The following is a 21,187-nucleotide window of genomic DNA, read 5'->3' as shown; positions in this document are numbered from 1 at the left end:
AATTATGGAATCCTAACATTTGTTAAAGGGGATTTTAGTATAACTACTTCTTCTGAACTCCCTCCCCACTCACCTAGCTTGTCTGAATGTGGCTCCAGAACCTGCTTCCTGTTTGCTGCTTCCACCTCGTGCATTGCCAGCCAGAGTCCCTGCCATTGTCTTCTGACTCCTCTCTTCTACAATGCCCTGACCCCTGGGATCCCTGGGTCCCATAGAAGCTCATTAGTAACAAACCTGGTGCTTGTCCCCTCCCCACCTTACTCCTGCACATTTCTGAATAAATCGTGTCCAGAAACAGAATTCTAGATTCACCCCAAGTCTAACCTTCTCATGGAAGCTTTCCCTGACCACCACTGACCACTCTAACATCACCCTTCTCCATCCTGTGCAGTATCTGGCCTTCTACAAAGTTAGCATAATCAAATACGGTCAGGTGATCACCACTGTTTTATGTTGTCAGTGAGTGCTTCCATGTACACCAACCTTCTCTCATCAGCTGGAGTTTAAGCTTCGTGATAGTAAGTAATGTGTTAACTGACTCACCCAGGAAATGCTTAGTGCATCAGTTCATTGATGCATTCCTTTAAGTAACATGGGAAACTACCATGTGCAAAACCGTAAGTCATGTTCTGTGGGAAAGGCTGGAGCCAAGGTACAGATGGTCCTTGCCTTCAGACAGCTTGCAGTTTAGTTGTCAGACACAACTAAATAAGCTACTATGAAGTATTACAAATGTTTCACAGGGAAAATACAAGATGTGATAAGAGTACGTATCAAAGACTTCTAACCTTATTCATGGAAGAAATCTATTTTTTTAAATAAAGTTTAAAGAATCTAAGGAGTTCTAGGAAAAGAGAATTAAAATTGTCCAGAGAGAGAAAAGTACATGGCAAAGCCCAGAAGTGACAGAGCCTTGAGCTGTTTACACAGTAAAGGGGGTTCAGTGTGGACGAGGTGTATGTGGGTGCTGGGCGGAGAGCAGAGGATGAGGGTCTTGGTAGAGAGGAAAGGTGAAGTATATATTTTGGCGATTCTTCAAAACGTTAAGCATAGAATTAGCACATGACCCAGCTATTCCACTCCTTGGTGTATGTCTGAAAACACTAAGGTACTGAAACAAGAACTTCTACATGAATGCTCACAGCAGGGCTGCTCACAACAGCCCCAACTGCAAACAGCCATCAACTGATGACTGGAAAGTAAATTGTGGTGAATCCACACAATGGAATATTATTCAGCAATAAAAATAAAGTACTGGTTCATGTATGAGACGGATGAATTTTGATAACATTATGCCAGTTGATAGGAGCCAGTAACAGAAGCCAAATATTATGTGATTCTATGTACATGAAATATCAAAATTGGCAAATCCACAGAGACATGAAATAGATTGGTGATTGTTAGGGGAAGTGCGTAGTGATTATTAATGGGCATGGGATTTCTTTGAGGGTAATGAAAATGTTCTAAAGTTGATTATCGTGATGGTTGTGCAACTCTGTAAATATACAAAAAATATTTAATTTATAACTTAAATGGAGAGTGATATGGTTTGTAAATTATATGTTAACGATCTCTCATAAAAAGCAAGTATTCATCATTGGGGAAATTTATGTATAGATTATATACTAAATATATGTGTATTAATGTGAAATCACTTGGTTGTGATAATGGTAGATTTATGTATGAGAATGTTCTTGTTTCTAGGATATTCTGAAGGCTGGATATACTGGCTAAATGTCTTGATGTCTGAAAATTATCTCAAATGGTTCATCCATTTACAAAAAGAAGGAGAAAAAGAGAAAGAATAAAAAAGAGCAGAAGTGAGGCAGTGAGGGAGGAAAAGAGGTTGATATAAGATAAAATCATAAACAAATAAAATCTGGAAAGATGTGAGCCCTTGATGGAGTGTAAGAAAGACAAACTAATTTGAAATCAAGCTTGTAACTTTTGTCTTGAATATTACAGGTTTAATAACATCAGGTTCCATTTGTTTCAATGTATGAGATCAAGTACACACCTTGTTTTGGCACTGAATATTTATGGAACCACAATATTGCAAATTCTATTTTTCTTTATAAGATGTGGAAAATAAAATTATCATTTTGTGTAGATAGACTGTAGTGCATAAATTTCAAATCTGGTACAAAAATTATTGGTCTTACTAAAGTAGAGAGCAGAAACAATGTAACAATAATAATGTTCCAAGATATAATACTAGATAACTCCCTTGAATTGGAAAAAGATACAGATTTTATAAATCAAAAAGGATTTGCTGTGTTATTTAAAAATTGTGACAAAAATCAGCTGGTACAAAAACAAAATCTGATGAAGCTATTAAACTTCATTTTTGGAAAATAGTACTACAAGTTCTGGGTTAGGGGAGAAGATGGCTTTATAAGGGGTGGAGAGAAGAAGGTATGGTCAGCCTTACCTCAGATTTTTCCACAGCTGTTTTGGAAAATGGGTTTTCAGTGTGAAAACAGATGTCCACAGAATTCTATACCTAGCCAAGCTGTCCTTCAGAGGTAAACAAACATACAAATGGAAAATCTAATTTGTAAAAATTCAATAATTATTGCATTCATGTACCATTCTTATTTTTTAAATGACTGGAAGGTATAACCCAACAAAGGAATTAACTAAAATAAAGAGCACTCAAACACACACACACACACACACACACACACACACACACACAAACTAATAATGGTAAATAATGGTGGGAAGAATTCTGTTTAACATAACTAATAATGAAGTAAGAAGAATATGATAATGAATGCAAACACCATGCTTAATTATTTAATAGAAAGTTGAATTTTAAGGCAAATAGCATTAAAAAAATAAAATTTTATTCCTAAAATAAAGGGCATAAAAATAGCCCTTTACGATCAGGTCGGGTTAGAAAAGACACTACAGCTATATGAATTCATGAGGAAAAATTGATGTGATACAGATATTTGATGTGAACATGTGAGTAGGGATAGGTGAAGTAGGAACCATATAGGTCAATGGAACAGAATAGGGAATGCAGAAATACATGCACCAATACATGGTCAACTGACTTTACACAAAGGTACCCAGGTAGGTCAGTGGGGATTGGATAATATTTTTCAACAATTCATAAACTTCAAAATCTGGATACAACTCAAATGTCTATCAAAAGTGAAGGAATAAACAGATTGTGCTATACTTGCACAATGGAATACTACTCATAATAAAAAGAAACAAACTACTGATAAACAGTTTTATAGCTAAATCCACAAAACTTTTTGTCGTGCTGAAGACACCAGATACAGAAGAAAACATACTAAATGATTCCATTTATATGAAATTCAAAATCAGGCAAATCTAAACTAAAATAACAGAAATATGGCCAATAGAAATTAGGTCAGTGGTAGGAAATGGGAGATTGATTGCAAGGGGTCACAGTGAACAGTGAGGTGATGGAATTTTTTAGATATTGATTGGGGTTGAGATTACTTGGATGCCTATAATTGTCCCACACTTAAAATGGATGCATTTTCTTGTATATAAATTATATTTCAAGATAATTGAAATGTACATCATTGTTCTTATTCCCATATCCTTGCTTTAGCATAGAATATCATTTATTCATTGGTCCATTATGGTCATTCATTTACTTCTTGTTTTATCATCTTGGTTAACATTGAAGTTGAACATCTTTTCTGTTAATATTATTTGTGCATTTTTCTATCAGTTGTTTGTTTATTCTTATATCATTTGTAGGAGTTCTTTGTAAATTCTGAATTTTAATTCTGTGTCTGTTAGACATGTTATAGTCTGTCTCTTCTCTTTCAAATTTGTTTATGTTATCTTTTGTCCTGGAAAAGTTTCTTATTTTTATATGGCATATTTGTCAAATTTACATCACAAAAATATTCCATTGAGTATTTGATTTGGATTGCATTGCATGTACTTGAGAAGTGATGTTGTTTAAATACTGATGTTTTAAAGTTCATCAAAGTGCACAGTTTTAAACGGATTGATTTTATCATATAAAACTGCTCTTCAATATACTGTTTAAAATGAGGAACGCTTTCTGGCATCATTGTATTATGTCAATTTATTGTGTTATTGTTTTACATATTTCAGTAAAGTTTTCATGTTTTCTTCTTGTAGTTCTTCCTCCAAATTTTCAATTTTACTGAAAATTCAATCTACTTTTCATTGGCTTTTAATTGGATTTTTTAGTACAGAGGAAAGTGATTTCATTTAAATATTTTTTTTCACTGATATCTCTGTTGTATTATGCCACGAGATTTCAGAATGTACCCATTACACAACCTACTGTTACCATCTCATTGAGAATAATAACGTATTTCAGGAAATACAGTATTAAATGAAAATGTGAAATGCAAGATTATATGAACTATAATCTACTTTTGTGAATATATATACATATACGGAGGTGGCTGCTTGGGCAACAAGATGGAAGATAACATCACAAATAAAGGTAGAGAATAAAGACAAAGAACAGACTTGTGGTCATAAGAGTTCAATGTTCTGTATGTTGAGATTGAACTGCTCATAGACCCTCAAGTGGAGATGTCCACTGGGCAGAGAACAACAGCTGGGAACTCGGGAGAAAGGCCTGGGCTTCAGATAGAGATGTGGAGGTCAGCAGAATATACAAAAGGATGAAAGTGGTGGGTTTGGATGCCATCATTTAGAGGAGACAACTTAGGATACAAATGGACCAAGGCTGGATACCTAGCCCTTGCCACAAATGGAGATAAAACTTTTGTTTGTTTGTTTTCTAATGGCTGTTCCCTTTCTTGTTGAAATTGAAGAACTATAGAAAAACGCCCTCCCAAAAAAATCACACAGTCTGGAATCTTACATAAACTCAAAAACTGACACACTTCGTGACTTGGCAAGTAATTGAACACCATATTTTTCAGTTAGTGAAATAGCAATAATATCTTCTATACTTTCTTAGAATTATCATGAGGCCAGAATAAAAACATACTTATAAAGTTCTTTTCTGAAGTCCAAACTCTTATACCAAGAGAAGAGAAGCATCCTTAAACTCTGAACTTGCATACCTGCTACAGATTCTTTTCCCACTCCTGGAGGAATAAATTTCAGGGTCCCTGGGCATTCATTATAGCCATATAAAGACAAAATGCACTCTTGTAGTAAAAGTGTTTGGGTGGTGAACACACAATACAATATATAAATGATGTATATAGAATTGTACACTTGAAACCTATTATATGATTTTATTAACCAATGTCACATCAACATATTTAATTTAAAAAATGAATTCCAGGTCACAGCGCATCAGGAAACACAAAGTTAACACAAATTTAAATCAGAGGTGAGGAAATGATTAACCGATAAAATATGTGAAACTTCTGTAGATATGTAGGAGGCATTTAGAGAGAGGCTGGGAGGTTGAATTGTGTGGATCTTAGTACTACCTAAGAGTACAGAGAATCATTTTTTTTAAAAGATAGCATAAACACAGCAGAGTTCTGATTGAAAAATAATTTCCTGTAATGAATTAGTTAAGAATGTAAGGATTGGAGATCATTTAAAATAGTTCTCCTTAAACCACGCTTTTCCAGAATCTCCAGGGAAAGACAGAGAAAGGCCAAGTCAGAGATCACAAAGACTTCTTTCCCTTGTTGAACCATGCAGTTCCAATTCATCCCTTTTACATATTGAACAATTATATAGTATGTCATCCTAACTGACGTTTCCATGGTGAGGAAATATATCTGGATACAAGTCTAATATTACTCATTAAACATCCACTGAATAAAAGTATGTGAAAACCACAAGTATTACCAACATATTAACAAAAAAATATCTTTTTACAAAAAACTCTTTCCAGGGCTCCCTTCATGTCTCTGTTCCTCAGGCTGTAGATGAAGGGGTTCAGCATGGGCGTCACCACAGTGTACATCATGGACATGACAGTCTCCTTAACAGTAGAATTGTTAGCTGATGGACATAAATAGACAGCAAAAACTGTCCCATAGAATAGTGACACCACAGAGAGGTGGGAACCACAGGTAGAGAAGGCCTTGCAAATACCCCCAGTAGAAGGAACCTTGAGGATGGAGAACAAAATTCGCACATAAGACGTGATGATGAGTAAAAATGGGATGACTCCAATGAGCCCTCCCATGAAAAATATCACCAACTCATTAACTCGAGTGTCAGAGCATGACAGCTTCAGCAGAGCAGATATGTCACAGAAAAAGTGGGGGATCACGTTGTCTGCACAAAAACACAACCTGGCCATGAGCAGAGTGTGTAACAAGGCATGGAATGTGGTCAGCACCCAGGACAGCGCCACCAGGGAGAAGCAGAGCTTGGGGCTCATGATGGTGGTGTAGTGCAGGGGGAAGCAGATGGCCACATAGCGGTCATAGGCCATGATCACTAGGAGGAAGCCCTCTAGGTCTGCAAAAACCAGGAAGAAGTACATTTGGGTCAGACAGCCTGCGTAGGGGATGGACGGGACTTGGCTCTGCATGTTCTGCAGTAACTCGGGCATTGTGACAGAGGAGAAGCAGAGGTCGGAGAAGGACAAATTGCTGAGGAAGAAATACATGGGCGTGTGGAGATGGGAGTCCAGGTGAATGAGCAGGATGATGAGGAGGTTCCCCAGGACGGTGGTAAGATACATGACCAGGAACAGGGCGTAGAACAGGTCTTGTTGATCTGGTTCAATGGGCAGGCCCAGGAGAACGAATTCTGAGATGATACTTTGGTTTCCCATTTTCATGTTGCTATTCTATCACCTTTTTAAAATGAAAAATAATTTGTATTAAATTGCTAGTCACAAAATAGTCACTAGAATGTGAAATACAGTATGGGAAATATAGTCAATGATGTGTAATACTTGTATATAGCGTCAGACGGGTACTAGGCTTTTGGGGGATCACTTCATAAATTATATAAATGCCTAATCACTACTGTGTAGAGCCGAAACTAATATAACATAATATTGAATGTCAACTATAATTTAAAACATAGGTACACCGTTACAATGTTAATTACAATGTAGGGAATAGTATATGTAATTTGCATTGTCAATGGTATTGTAACAGTCATGTACAGTATCAGATGGGTAGGAAATTTGTTGGAGTGTGTAAATGTCTAATCACCATGTTGTTCTGTACACCTGAAACTAATAATAAAAATTAATTGATCAATTATTTAGTTAAGAAAAATTTAAGGCATAATTTATATTAAAGTATGAGCCTATAGATATGCATAGACACGTATACAGATTGCAGAAGTTTCAAAAAGATATTATCTAATCAAACACTCATAAGTTCAGTATTTTATTTGTCCTCTACCAAATACAAAAATAAACATTTACATAAAGCAAAATTCTGAAAGCATCTAAGGTTGTGAAACCATTCAACCATCTTCCAGAATTCTGTCAGAATGTTCCATACTTGCTTCATGAGTGGAGTAAATCAACATGACCTGAAAGGAGGAAGGAATTAGTCTAACACTTCTGTATGCCTCTGGCTTAGAGACGTGTCAGAGAGAAGAAAAATCTATGCCTAATTTCTATTAATAAAGTAGGAAATATGAAAATAAGTCATGACACAATTAAGCCGACAAGGATAGAAAAAAAAGTGGCAAAAGTTCAAATAAGCAGAATTCTGCAATTGATGAATCTAAAAGCACATATAAAAAATTTTCGAAAAAATAAAAGCAGTAAAATTGATTAAATAATTTCAGAGCTTTTGTTTTGCAAAGATCAACAAATAGACAAACTGGTCAATCTAATTTTTTAAATTAAAGTTTATTGGGGTGAAATCTTTAACAAAGTTACATAGAAACAATAAAAGAATACAGTAAAGTTGCCGGGCAATCTAATGTTTTAAAAGATAAAATTAACTATAACACATTAGGAATATTAAAAACGATATAGTCAAAAAGGCAAATTTTTAAATCTTCCCATAATTTCTCAAATATATTTGAAAACCTGACTGAGACATTTTCTAAGCAAAGACAAATTGCAAAAATTGGCTGAATATTGTATAAGGTATCTAAATAGGCCATTAAAATAAATATTAAAGTATAGCAATAAATATGAAATAAACAGAAAGAAAACAATGTCCAGTAAAAGTCCTTAGGACAACAATAAGCATATGAAAATGCATCTAACATTATTATTCATCAGGGAAATGCAACTTATAATCTGAAGATACTACTACATATCCACCTGAATGGCTAAAATAAAAAACATTTACAATATCAGATATCGGCCAGCATGTGGAGCAAATAACTCTCATACATCACTGGTAAGAATGTAAAATAGTAAAACCACTTACAAACTGCAGTTTCTGAAAGTTTAACATTCACCTCTACAGGCATTCATAGATTTCACTCCTGAAATACCCGAAGTAAATGAACGCAAATGTCCCCCAAGATGTGTGTAATTGAATTTCCCACAGAAGCTTCAGTCATAACAGCTAAAACCAACCAACCCAAGGGTCCATCAGCAGGAGAATGGATAAGCAAGTTGTGGGATATTCTTTTCAATCATATATCATATATTACATAGCAATGAAAAGTAATGAACTATAACAATTCAAACAACAACATGGATTATTATACTAAGCGAAATAAGTCAGACAGAAAAAGTCGAAAACAATATGATTTCACTGATATGTGGTATATAAAACTGAAAACAACAAAAGAACGAGACAAACAAATGAAGAAACAAAAACTCATAGACACAAACAATAGTTTAGTGGTTACCAGAGGGTAAGGGGGCAATGAGGTGGGAGATGAGGGTAAAAAGGATCAAACATATGGTGATAAAAGGTGAACTGACTCTGGGTGGTGAACACACTATGTGATGTATAAGTGATGTATTACAGAATTGTACACCTGCAACCTGTGTAACTTTCCTAACCTTTGTCACCCTAATAAACTTTAATTTAAAAAAGGACATGGATAAAATCTGGAAAACATGTATGTTGAGTAAAAGAATCCAGTTCATGAGCTGGCAAAGCTAATCTATGGTGACAGAAACCTGGACACTGGTTATTGCAAGACACTTAGAATACTGACTAGGAGAGGGCACGAGGGAGATTTCTGTGGTAATGTAAATGCTCTGTATCTTAATCTGTGCAGTGCTTACATGGATGTAAAATCAGTGAGCTGTGCACTTAAATTTCTGTGCCATGTGTAAATTATATTCTAATTTTTTTTAAAAACCCTTGGGCCAGAAATCTTTCTAGATTTTTCAAACTTTCATAGAACAAATAATCCCAGACTCTACATAAGACATTCTAGAACCTGAAATTAAATAGAAAGCTACATAATTTACTGAAGAAGGAAATACAATCACTAAGTAGCATGCATCAGGCCCCATGTAGGGCATATTTCTGAGAATTTCTGAAATACACATAATAAAAAGAACTATCTTATCAAGGGTAAATGAGGTCAATTATATGGTGATGGAAAGAGAACTGACTCTGGGTGGTGAACACAATCTATGATATATAGATAATGTATTACAGAATTGTACACTTGAATCCTTAGTAATTTACTAACTATTCTCACCCCAATAAATTTTCATTTAAAAAAAGAGTTAACATAAAAAAAAAAAGAGTTAACATTACACACAGTGGTAAAAAAATTTAAACTATTGAAACTCTGGGGACAATCAAAATGTAGCATATTGATTAATCTAAGGCCTCGCTGTCCAGTAGCAATAAAATGGAAGGCACAAATGTAAGCCATATAAGTAAGTTTAAATTTTCTATAAACACATTTAAAAACGAAAAAAGAATCAGGAAAAAATAATCTTAATAAAATTTTACAGAGCCAATATATCCAAGATATCCTCATTTCAATATATAATCAATATTTTAAAAATGAATATGTCATGCATCTATTTCCTTCAAATTCCAGTGTCTATTTTATACACACAACACATTTCAATTTGAACTAGGCACGTTCAAGTAATCAACAGCCACATGTAGCTAATGGCCACCAAAATGGACAGTAGTGATCTAAAGTACAGCTTCTCCATGATATATTCTGTGGCCAACTAAAATCAAATGTTAAAAAAATGCTCAGTGGTAGCAGGGCTGGGAAATGAAAAATAGTGCCATTGGCATGCCAGAGCATTGAGAATTTCTGGTGCAGAGGAAGCTAATGGGCTTCACATTGAGGAATAAAATGGGTCTTGGGGCCACTCAAGGATGGGAATGAAACAGTCAACACTTAGAACTAGAGAAGAGTCCCAGGTGTGAAGCACCTGTTCACAGCCCAAACCTAGACATCATCCCTGGCATGACTGGTTTGTTAGGTAAAGAGGAGACTTGCCTGAGGCAGCTTGTAATGAAGCCAGTGGGGACACATACAGAGGGCACCCAGACTCTGGTGAAGGTCTGATCAGGACAGTAAACACAGCAGGGAAGTCCCCTAATCTGTCCCTCCCCGCAGTGCTTCCTCTTCCACTTGTATAGGTTCTGAGGCCTGCGTGAGTCCATCAATTGAGGCTGAAGAAGGTACAGGCCAGGGAACGGTGAGCAGTGAGCTGATCCAATGGCCACCAGAATCCTTTTCTATTGTGCAAAACCAAGTGTGGACTCTGCCACCACTCATCCGTTCACTCCTGCACCCTGCTCGCTGCTCTGCTCCTGGCATTCCTACTCCAAAGACAGAACAGACTGGAACCAGAACAGTGAGGATTTCCACTCAAGTTATGGGTTGAATTTATCCCTAGGTAAAGTTATTATTCATATTAGGACAGCTCAATGTAGGAGAAGGAAACCTGGCTCCACAGAAAGGAGCTCTCAGGATGGTCCCTTACACATTGTTTAACTTAACCCCAAGCAAAATATTCAGGAGCCCACAGGAGTCAGACTCCATTGTTTACTGGCCTGTGACCTTGGCAAATAGCTGATCTTTTCCAACACTAACTCCGCCCATCACTGAATCTTCCACACCTCACAGAATTATAGATTTGGCATGATCAATACTTGCAAAGTATAAAGTACTCCACAAATATACAATTTTTTGGTTCCCGTTAGCAGTTCTGGTGATGCCCAATTACATTTAGAGATAGGAATCACTGTTGAGAGTGGAAAACAGTGAGGAAGATGCCTTCTAAATCATCCTGCAGGAGTTGTGCCACAGAATTATGGAATCCTAATATCTGTTAAAGGGGATTTTAGTATAACTACTTCTTCTGAACTCCCTCCCCACTCACCTAGCTTGTCTGAATGTGGCTCCGGAGCCAGCTTCCTGTTTGCTGCTTCCACCTCTTGCATTGCCAGCCAGAATCCCTGCCGTTGTCTTCTGACTTCTCTCTTCTACAATGCCCTGACCCCTGGGATCCCTGGGTCCCATAGAAGCTCATTAGTAACAAACCTGGTGCTTGTCCCCTCCCCACCTTACTCCTGCACATTTCTGAATAAATCGTGTCCAGACACACAATTCTGGATTCACCCCAGGTCTGACCTTCTCAAGGAACCTTTCCCTACCACCACAGACCACTCTAATTAATATCACCCTTCTCCATCCTATGCAGTATCTGGCTTTCTATAAAGTTAGCATAATGAAATACTGTCAGGTGATCCTCACTGTTTTATGTTGTGCAGTGAGTGCTTCCATATATGCCAACCTTCTCTCATCAGCTGGAGTTTAAGCTCTGTGATAGTAAGTAATTTGTTAACTGACTCATCCAGGAAATACTTAATCCAATATTTCATTAATGAATTCCTTTAAGAAATATTTACTGAATAACTACAGTATCGAAAGCTCTGAGCCATGTGCTGTGAGAAAGACTGTGGCCGAGGTAGACATGGTCCTTGCCCTCAGACAACTTACAGTAGCTGTCAGACACAACTAAACAAGTCACTACCAAGTGTTATATATGTTTCATAGGGATAAATACAGGATGTGATGAGTATGTACAAAAGACAGCTAACCTTATCCAGCAGGTCATAGAAGACATCTGTTTTTTTTAATAAAGCTTAAAGAATCTTAGGAGTCTTGTAGGAAAAAAAGAATGAAAATTGTCCAGAGAGAGAAAAGTACATGGCAAAGCCGAGATGTGAGAGAGCCTTGAGCTGTTTACACATTAAAGGCGGTTCAGTGTGGGTGAAATGTATGTGTGCTGGGAGGAGGGCAGAGGATTAGGGTTTCTGGGAGACAGGAAAGGTGAAAGATATAATTTGGTGATTCTTCAAAAAGTTAAGCATAGAATTAGCACATGACACAGTAATTCAACTCCTCGGTGTATGTCTGAAAATACTAAGGTACTAAAACAAATACTTGTACTGAATGTTCACAGCAGCACTGCTCACATCAGCTTCAATCAGCAAACAACCATCAACTGATGACTGGAACATAAATCGTGGTGTATCCACACATTGCAATATTATTCTGCAATAAAAATAAATGAAGTACTGACACAGGCTACGATATGGATGAATTTTGAAAATATTACACTATTGATAGAAGCCAGTCACAGAAGCCCAATATTATATGATTCTATTTATATGAAATATCAAAATCGGCATATCCATAAAGACATGAATTATATTGGTGATTGCTATTGGTAAATAAGTAGTGATTGTCAATGGGCATGGGATTTCTTTGAGGATAATGAAACTGTTCTAAAGTTGAGTATGGTGATGGTTGTGCAACGCTGTAAATATGCAAAAAAATATTCAATTTATAGTTTAAATGGGTTAGTGGTATGATATGTGAATTATATGTTAATAATCTCTCATAGAAAGCAAGTCTTTCTCATTAGGGAAATTTACATATAGAGTATATATTAAATGTATGTCTATTAATGTGAAATCATTTGATTGTGATAATGGTAGAGTAATGTATGAGAATATTCTTGTTTTACAAGATTCTGAAGGTTGGATTTAATGGCTAAGTGTCTTGATGTCTGAAAATTATCTCAAATGGCTCATCCTTTTACAAAAAGAAGAAGAAGAAGAAAGAGAAAGAATAAAAAAGAGTTGGAGGGAGGCAGTGAGGGTGGAAAAGAGGTTGATATATGATATAAACATAAACAAATAAAATTGGAAAGATCTGAGACCTTGATGGAGTGTAAGAAAGACAAACTAATTTGAAATCAAACTTGTAACTTTTGTCTCAAATATCGCAGATTTAATGACATAAGGTTCCATTTGTTTCAATCTGTGAGATCAAGCATACATCTTGTTTTGGTACTCAATATTTATGGAATCAAAATATTATAAATTCTGTTTGTCTCTAATTGATAGGAACTGAAGTTATCATTTTTGTGTAGACTAATTGTGGCACAAAAATTGTTGGTCTTACTAAAGTAGAGAACAGAATAAAATGGAGCAATAATAATGTTCCAATATATAATAGTAGAAAATTATCTTCAAATGAAAAACATACAGATTTATAAATCAAAAGGGACTTCCTGTGTTATTTAAAAAATTGTAACAAGAGTCATCTGATACAAAATCAAAATCTGATACAAAATCAAAACATGAAGTTATTAAAGTATTGGAAAAATAATACTACAAAGCTCAGATATAGGGGAGAATATGGCTAAATAAAGTGTGGAGAGAAGTAGGAGTAGTCAGACTTACCTCAGATTTTTCCACAGCTTTTTGGAAAATGGGTTTTCAGTGTGAAAACAGATGTCCACAGAATTCTATACCTAGCCAAGCTGTCCTTCAGAGGTTAACAAACATACAAGTGGAAAATCTAATATGTGAAAATTCAATAAATATTGTATTCATGTATGAATCCTATTTTTTAAATGACTGGTAGATACAACTCAACAAAGGAATTAATTAAAATAAAGAACTAAAAAGTAAAAACTCATTATGGGGAAATAATGGTGGGAAGAATTCTCTTTAACGTAACTAAGAATGAAATTGGAAAAATATGATAATAAATGCAAACACCATGCTTAATCATTTAATAGAGAGCTGAATTTTAGGCAAATAGCATTTTAAAAATGAAAATTCATTGCTTTAATAAGGGGATAGAAATATCCCTTTAGGATCAGGTCAGGTTAAAAAAAGACACTACGGATACATAAATACATTAGGAAAAGTTGACCTGATAGAGATAGAATGATGTGAAATTTGAGTAGAAATAGGTCAGGTAGGAAACATATAGGCCAATGGAACAGAATAGGGAATGCAGAAATAGATGCACCCATACATGGTCAATTCACTTTACACAAAGGTACCCAGGTAGGTCAGTGGGGGAAAGGATAATATTTTCAATAATTAATCAACTGCAAAGGCTGGATACAATTCAAATCTCTATCAAAAGGTGAATGAATGAATAAGTTGTGCTATATTTGCACAATGGAATACCACTCATTGATAAACAGAAACAAACTACTGATAACACAGATCTATAGCTAAATCCACAAAACTATTTGCTGAGCTAAAGACACCAGATACAGAAGAAAACATACTACATGATTCCATTTATATGAAATTCAAAATCAGGCAAATCTAACCTATAGTGATAGAAATCTGGTAGGTAGAAATCAGATCAGTGGTAGCAAATGGGAGATTGATTGCAAGGTGTCACGGTAAATAGTGGGGTGATGGAATTTTCTAGATATGGATTGGGGTTGAGGTTATATGGATGCTTATAATTGTCAAAACTCATTGAGCTGTGCAGTTAAATGGGTGCATTTGCTCGTATGTAGATTATACTTCAAGGAAATGGAAATGTACATCAGTTTTCTTATTCCCACATCCTTGCTTTACGTAGAATATCATTTATTCATTTTTCTATTATGTGTTGTCATTCATTTACCACTCCTTGTTTTTTCAGCTTTATTTTTTCTGGTTCACACTGAAGTTGTACATCTTTTCATATTGTTTATTCTTTATGAATTTCCTGTTAATATTCTTTGTACATTTTCCTAGTCAGCTGTTTGTTTGTTCTTATATCATTTGTAGTTCTCTGTATATTCTGAATATTAATTTTGTAACTGTTAGACCTGCAATAGTCTGTCACTTTCCATCAAATTTCTTTTTTTTTAAAAGTTTATTGGGGTGACAATTGTTAGTGAAATTACATAGATTTCAGGTGTACAATTCTGTATTACATCATCTATAAATCCCATTGTGTGTTCACCACCCAGAGTCAGTTCTACTTCCATCACCGTATATTTGATCTCCTTTACCCTCATCTCCCTGCCCCGTCCCCTCTTACCCTCTGACAACCACTAGACTATTGTCTGTGGCTATGAGGTTTTGTTTCTCATTTGCTTGTCTTCTTCTTTTGCTGTTTTTGGTTTACACATCACATATCAGTGAAATCGTATGGTTCTCTGCTTTTTCTGTCTGACTTATTTTGCTTAGCATTATAATCTCAAGATCCATCCATGTTGTCACAAATGGTCCTATTTCATCTTTTCTTACCACCGAATAGTATTCCATTGTGTATATATACCACAACTTCTTTATCTGTTCATCTATCGAAGGACATTTTGGTTGTTTCCATGTCTTGGCCACCGTAAACAAGGCTTCAATGAACATTGGAGCCCACATGTCATTATGGAGAAATGTTTTCAGATTTTTTGGGTATATACCCAGGAGAGGGATTGCTGGGTCATATGGTAATTCTATTCATAATTTTTTGAGGAACCTCCACACTGCCTTCCATAGCAGCTGCACCAGTCTGCATTCCCACCAACAGTGTATGAGGGTTCCTTTTTCTCCACAGCCTCTCCAACACTTGTTACTATTTGTCTTGTGGATGGTACCCTTGTTGATGGGGTGAGATGATATCTCATTGTGGTTTTTATTTGCATTTCTTTGATGATTAGTGATGTTGAGCATTTTTCATATATTTTCAAATATTCATATATTTTCTCAAATATTCATATATTTGAGCATCTTTCATATATTTGCCATTTGTATGTCCTCTTTGGAGAAATGTCTCTTCAGGTCCTCTGTCCATTTTTCAATTGGGTTGTTTGTTTCTTTGTTGTTGAGTTTCATGAGTTCCTTGTTTACTTTGCATATTAGCCCTTTATCGGAGGCACTGTTTGCAAAAATCTTCTCCCATTCAGTTGGTTGCCTCTTTATTTTGTCGATGGTTTCTACTGCTGTGCAGAAGCATTTAAGTTTCATATAGTCCCATTCATTTATTTTTTATTTTTATTTATTAGTTTCAGGTGTACAAGACAAAGTAATACTTAGACGTTCATCATTTATATCCCTCACACTGTGAACCCCCCTACCCCCATCCACTATCCTTCCGACCTCGCACCAAGCCATCACATTATATATATAAAATTATAGTTGGCATTCATTTAATGTTTAGCTTCTGGTGTAAAGTGCCATGATCAGGCATCCACAGTATCCCTGAGGTGGTCTCCCAAATAGGACGCATGTCCATTGGATACCCAACAAAATCTTTACAACATTATTGAATATGTTCCCCAAAGTAATTTTCAAAAAACCCTGAGGCCATCTTGTGGTTACCAGCTGCTTCCTAATCCCTTCACCTTTCCCCTTATCCCCCCCCCCCCCCCGCCCATCTAACAACTCTCGTTTTTTTCTTTTTGTCCCCAAAACTGTTTCTGATTAGTTCATTCACTTATTCTTTTCTTTAGATTCCGCATATAAGTGAGATCATACGGTACTTGTCTTTCTCTTTCTGACTTATTTCACTTAACATAATGTTCTCTAGATCCATCCATGTTGTTGCAAATGATAAGATTTCTTTCTTCTTTATGGCTGCGTAATACTCCATTGTATAAATGTACCACAGCTTCTTAATCCAGTCATCTACCGATGGGTATTTTGGTGTTTCCATATCTTGGCTATTGTGTAAAGTGCTGCAGTAAACATAGGAGTGCATACAGATTTTTGAATTGGCGTTTTGGATTTCTCTGGGTAGATGCCTAGGAGTGGAATTACTGGATCATAGGGTAGTTCCATTTTCAGATTCCTGAGGTACCTCCATACTGTTTTCCATAGTGGCTGCACTAATGTGCAATCCCACCAACAGTGCACTAGCGTTCCCTTTTCTCCACATCCGCGCCAGCATTTGTTGTTTGTTGATTTGTTGATGATAGCCATTTTGACTGGAGTGAGGTGGTATCTCAAATGTCCATACTGCCTAAAGCAATATACATATTCAACGCAATTCCTATCAAACTACCAACGACATTTTTCACAGAAATAGAACATATAATCCTAAAATTTATATGGGACCATAAAAGACCCCGGATAGCCTCAGCAATCTTGAGAAATAAGAACAAAGTGGGAGGTATAACTATACCTGACTTCAAACTATACTACAAGGCTACAGTAATCAAAACAGCATGGTACTGGCATAAAAATAGACACATAGATCAATGGAACAGAATAGAGAGTCCAGAAATAAATCCATGCCTATATGGCCATTTAATCTATGACAATGGAAGCAAGAATGTATGGTGGGGTAAAGACAGTCTATTCAATAAATGGTGCTGGGAGACCTGGACAGACACATGCAAAAAAAATGAAGCTGGACCACCTCCTTACACCATATACAAAAATAAATTCAAAATAGCTTAAAGACTTTAATGTAAGATCTGAAACCATAAAATTCCTAGAAGAAAATATAGGAAGAAACTTCACAGACATTACCGGGAGTTAGATTTTTATTGATGTATCTCCTCGCGCAAGGGAAGTAAGAGAAAAAATAAACATGTGGGATTACATCAAACTAAAAAGCTTTTTCACAGCAAAGGAAACCATCAATAAAACATAAAGGGGCCCTACTGTGGTACATTTATACAATGGAGTATTACTCAGCCATAAAGAAGAAAGAAATCTTACCATTTGCAACAACATGGATGGACCTAGAGAACATTATGTTAAGTGAAATAAGTCAGACAGAGAAAGACAAATACCATATAATCTCACTTATATATGGAATCTAAAAAAAAGAACAAGTGTATGAACTAATCAGAAACAATTTTGGAGACATAGAGGAAAAACTGAGGGTTGCTAGATGGGAGAGGGGTGGGGATGAGAGGGAGGGTGAGGGGATTTGGAAACAGTCAATAACCACAAGATGGCCACGGGGTTCTGAAAATTAATTTGGGGAATGTAATCAATAATGTTGTAAAGATTTTGTAGGGTATCTGATGGACACTGTCTCATTAGGGAGACCACCTCAGGGATGATGTAGATGCCTGATCACTGCACTGTACACCTGAAGTTGAACAATAATGATTGTCAACTACAAATTTGTATGTATATGTATGTATATATATGTATATACTTACAAGAAGCAGAGTACTGCATTAGGAACAGAGACAGTGGAAATGTAATGGCTCTGTGTGATGTCAGAGGGATAGTGGATAGGGGGAGGGGGTTCACACAATATGAGGGATATAAATGATAAACGTCTAAGTATTACTTTGTCTTGTGCACCTGAAACTAATAAAAAAAATAGATAACTAACAAAATAAATAAATGATGCAACCATACAGCAAAACACTATGCAGGCGTTAAAAAGAATTAAATGGAAAAATTTTTTTTTAAAAATTACGTATAGAATTACCATATTACCCACAATCCCTCTCCGGGGTATCTACTTAAAAAACCTGAAAACATTTATCCATAAAGACACGTGTGCTCCAATGTTCATTGCAGCTTTATTTACAGTGGCCAAGACATGGAAACAACCAAAATGTCCTTCAATAGATGAATGGATAAAGAAGTTGTGGTATATATACACAATGGAATACTATTCGGCGGTAAGAAAAGATGATATAGGAACATTTGTGACAACATGGATGGATCTTCAGAGTATAATGCTAAGCGAAATAAGTCAGACAGAAAAAGCAGGGAACCATATGATTTCACTGATATGTGGTATATAAACCAAAAACCACAAAAGAACAAGACAAACAAATGAGAAACAAAAACTCATAGACAGAACAATAGTTTAGTGATTACCAGAGGGTAAGGGGGAGGTGGGGGGGTGGAAGATGAGGATAAGGGGGATCAAATATATGGTGATGGAAGTAGAACTGACTCTGGGTGGTGAACACACAATGGGATTTATAGATGATGCAATACAGAATTGTACACCTGAAATCTATGTAACTTTACTAACAATTCTCACCCCAAAAAACTTTAATTAAAAAAAAACACAGAAGAATATGTACGTACTTACAAGAAGCAGAGTACAGCATTAGGAACAAGACAGTGGAAATGTAATGGCTCTGTGTGATGTCAGAGAGATAGTGGACAGGGAGAGGGGGTTCACACAATGTGAGGGATATAAAAGATAAACGTCTAAGTATTACTTTGTCTTGTACACCTGAAACTAATAAAAAGAAAAAAAAGAAAAAAATCTAAAAAAAAAAAAAAGAAGAAGAAGAAGAAAAAAAAAAATTAAAATAGTTCTTCTTAAACTACACCTTTCCAGGATCTCCAGGGAAAGACACAGAGGAAGGCCAAGTCAGAGATCACAAATACTTCTTTCCCTTGTTCAACTATGCAGTTCCAATTCATCCCTTTTACATATTGAACAATTATATAGTATGTCTTCTTAACTGATGTTTCCATGGTGAGGAAAAATATTTAGATAATAGTCTAATATTACTCATGACACATCTACTAAATAAAACTATGTGCAAAGCTCAAGTGTTATCATCATGTTAACCAAAAACTGTCTTTTTATAAAACACTCTTCCCAGGGCTCCCTTCATGTCTCTGTTCCTCAGGCTGTAGATGAAGGGGTTCAACATGGGCGTCACCACAGTGTACATCATGGACATGACAGTCTCCTTAACAGTAGAATTGTTAGCTGATGGGCATAAATAGAGAACAATAACTGTCCCATAGAATAGTGACACCACAGAGAGGTGGGAACCACAGGTGGAGAAAGCCTTGCGGATACCCCCAGAGGAAGGAACCTTAAGGATAGAGGACAAAATTCGTGCATAAGACGTGATGATGAGTAGAAATGGGATGACAAGATTGAGCCCTCCCATTAAATATATCACCAACTCATTAACTCGAGTGTCAGAGCATGACAGTTTCAGCAGAGCAGACATGTCACAGAAAAAGTGGGCGATCACGTTGTCTGCACAAAAACACAACCTGGCCATGAGCAGAGTGTGTAACAAGGCGTTAAACGTGGTCTGCACCCAGGACAGCGCCACCAGGGAGAAGCAGAGCTTGGGGCTCATGATGGTGGTGTAGTGCAGGGGGAAGCAGATGGCTACATAGCGGTCATAGGCCATGTTTACAAGGAGTAAGCTCTCTAGGTCTGCAAAAAACAGGAAGAAGTACATTTGGGTCAGACAGCCTGCATAGGGGATGGACGGGACTTGGCTTTGCATGTTCTGCAGTAACTCGGGCATTGTGACAGAGGAGAAGCAGAGGTCGGAGAAGGACAAATTGCTGAGGAAGAAATACATGGGCGTGTGGAGGTGGGAGTCCAGGTGAATGAGCAGGATGATGAGGAGGTTCCCCAGGACGGTGGTAAGATACATGGCCAGGAACAGGACGTAGAACAGGTCTCGTTGATCTGGTTCAATGGGCAGGCCCAGGAGGAGGAAGTCTGAGACGACGCTTTGGTTTTCCATTTTCATGTTGCTATTCTTTTACCTTTTTAAAATGAAAAATAATTTGTATTAAATTGCTAGTCACAAAAAGTCATGAGGATGTGAAATACAGTATGGGAAGTATAGTCAATAATGTTATAGTATTTATACATAGTGTCAGATGGGTACTAGGCTTTTTGGGGAATCACTTCATAAATTATTTAAAAGCCTAATCACTACTCTGTACACCTGAAACTAAAGTAACATAATATTAAAAGTCAACTTTAATTTAAAAAATGGATACAATCAAAAAACTAAACCCAACCATATGCTGTCTCCAAGAGACACATCTCAGATACAAGGAGATACAAGGACAAGCATAGACTCAAAGTGAAAGGGTGGAAATTGACAATCCAAGCAAATGGTACCTAGAGAAAATCAGGTGTAGCCATAATGATATCAGATGAAACAGACTTCAGGGTGAAAACGATAACAAGAGACAAAGATGGACATTTCATAATGGTAAAGGGGACTATACAACAAGAAGACATAATCGTCATCAATATTTATGCCCCCAATCAGGGAGCACCGAAATACACCAAGCAACTACTAACAGAACTAAAGGGAGAAATTGACCAAAACACA

At 36.3% G+C, this 21,187-nt stretch overlaps 2 protein-coding genes across 2 annotated transcripts; both read right to left on the bottom strand.

Annotated features, from left to right (window-relative positions):
• Positions 1-5,821: 5,821 nt before the first annotated feature.
• On the bottom strand, positions 5,822-6,760 carry LOC308488863 (olfactory receptor-like protein DTMT; the record flags this gene model as incomplete). The annotated part of the gene is made up of 1 exon (XM_081029093.1): positions 5,822-6,760. The coding sequence occupies one exon, from the start codon at positions 6,758-6,760 to the stop codon at positions 5,822-5,824; it is 939 nt and encodes a 312-aa protein (XP_080885219.1).
• A 12,891-nt stretch (positions 6,761-19,651) lies between these two features.
• LOC308489295 (olfactory receptor-like protein DTMT) lies at positions 19,652-20,590 on the bottom strand (the record flags this gene model as incomplete). Its single annotated transcript, XM_081030170.1, has 1 exon — positions 19,652-20,590. One exon carries the CDS (start codon positions 20,588-20,590, stop codon positions 19,652-19,654), a length of 939 nt encoding a protein of 312 aa, XP_080886296.1.
• Between the last annotated feature and the right edge of the window lie 597 nt (positions 20,591-21,187).

This window comes from Rhinolophus hipposideros (genome assembly GCF_964194185.1).
Source record: "Rhinolophus hipposideros genome assembly, chromosome: 20".
Lineage (NCBI taxonomy): Eukaryota > Metazoa > Chordata > Mammalia > Chiroptera > Rhinolophidae > Rhinolophus > Rhinolophus hipposideros.
Note: the sequence above shows the minus strand (reverse complement) of the source record. Positions and strands in the feature narration are given on the sequence as shown.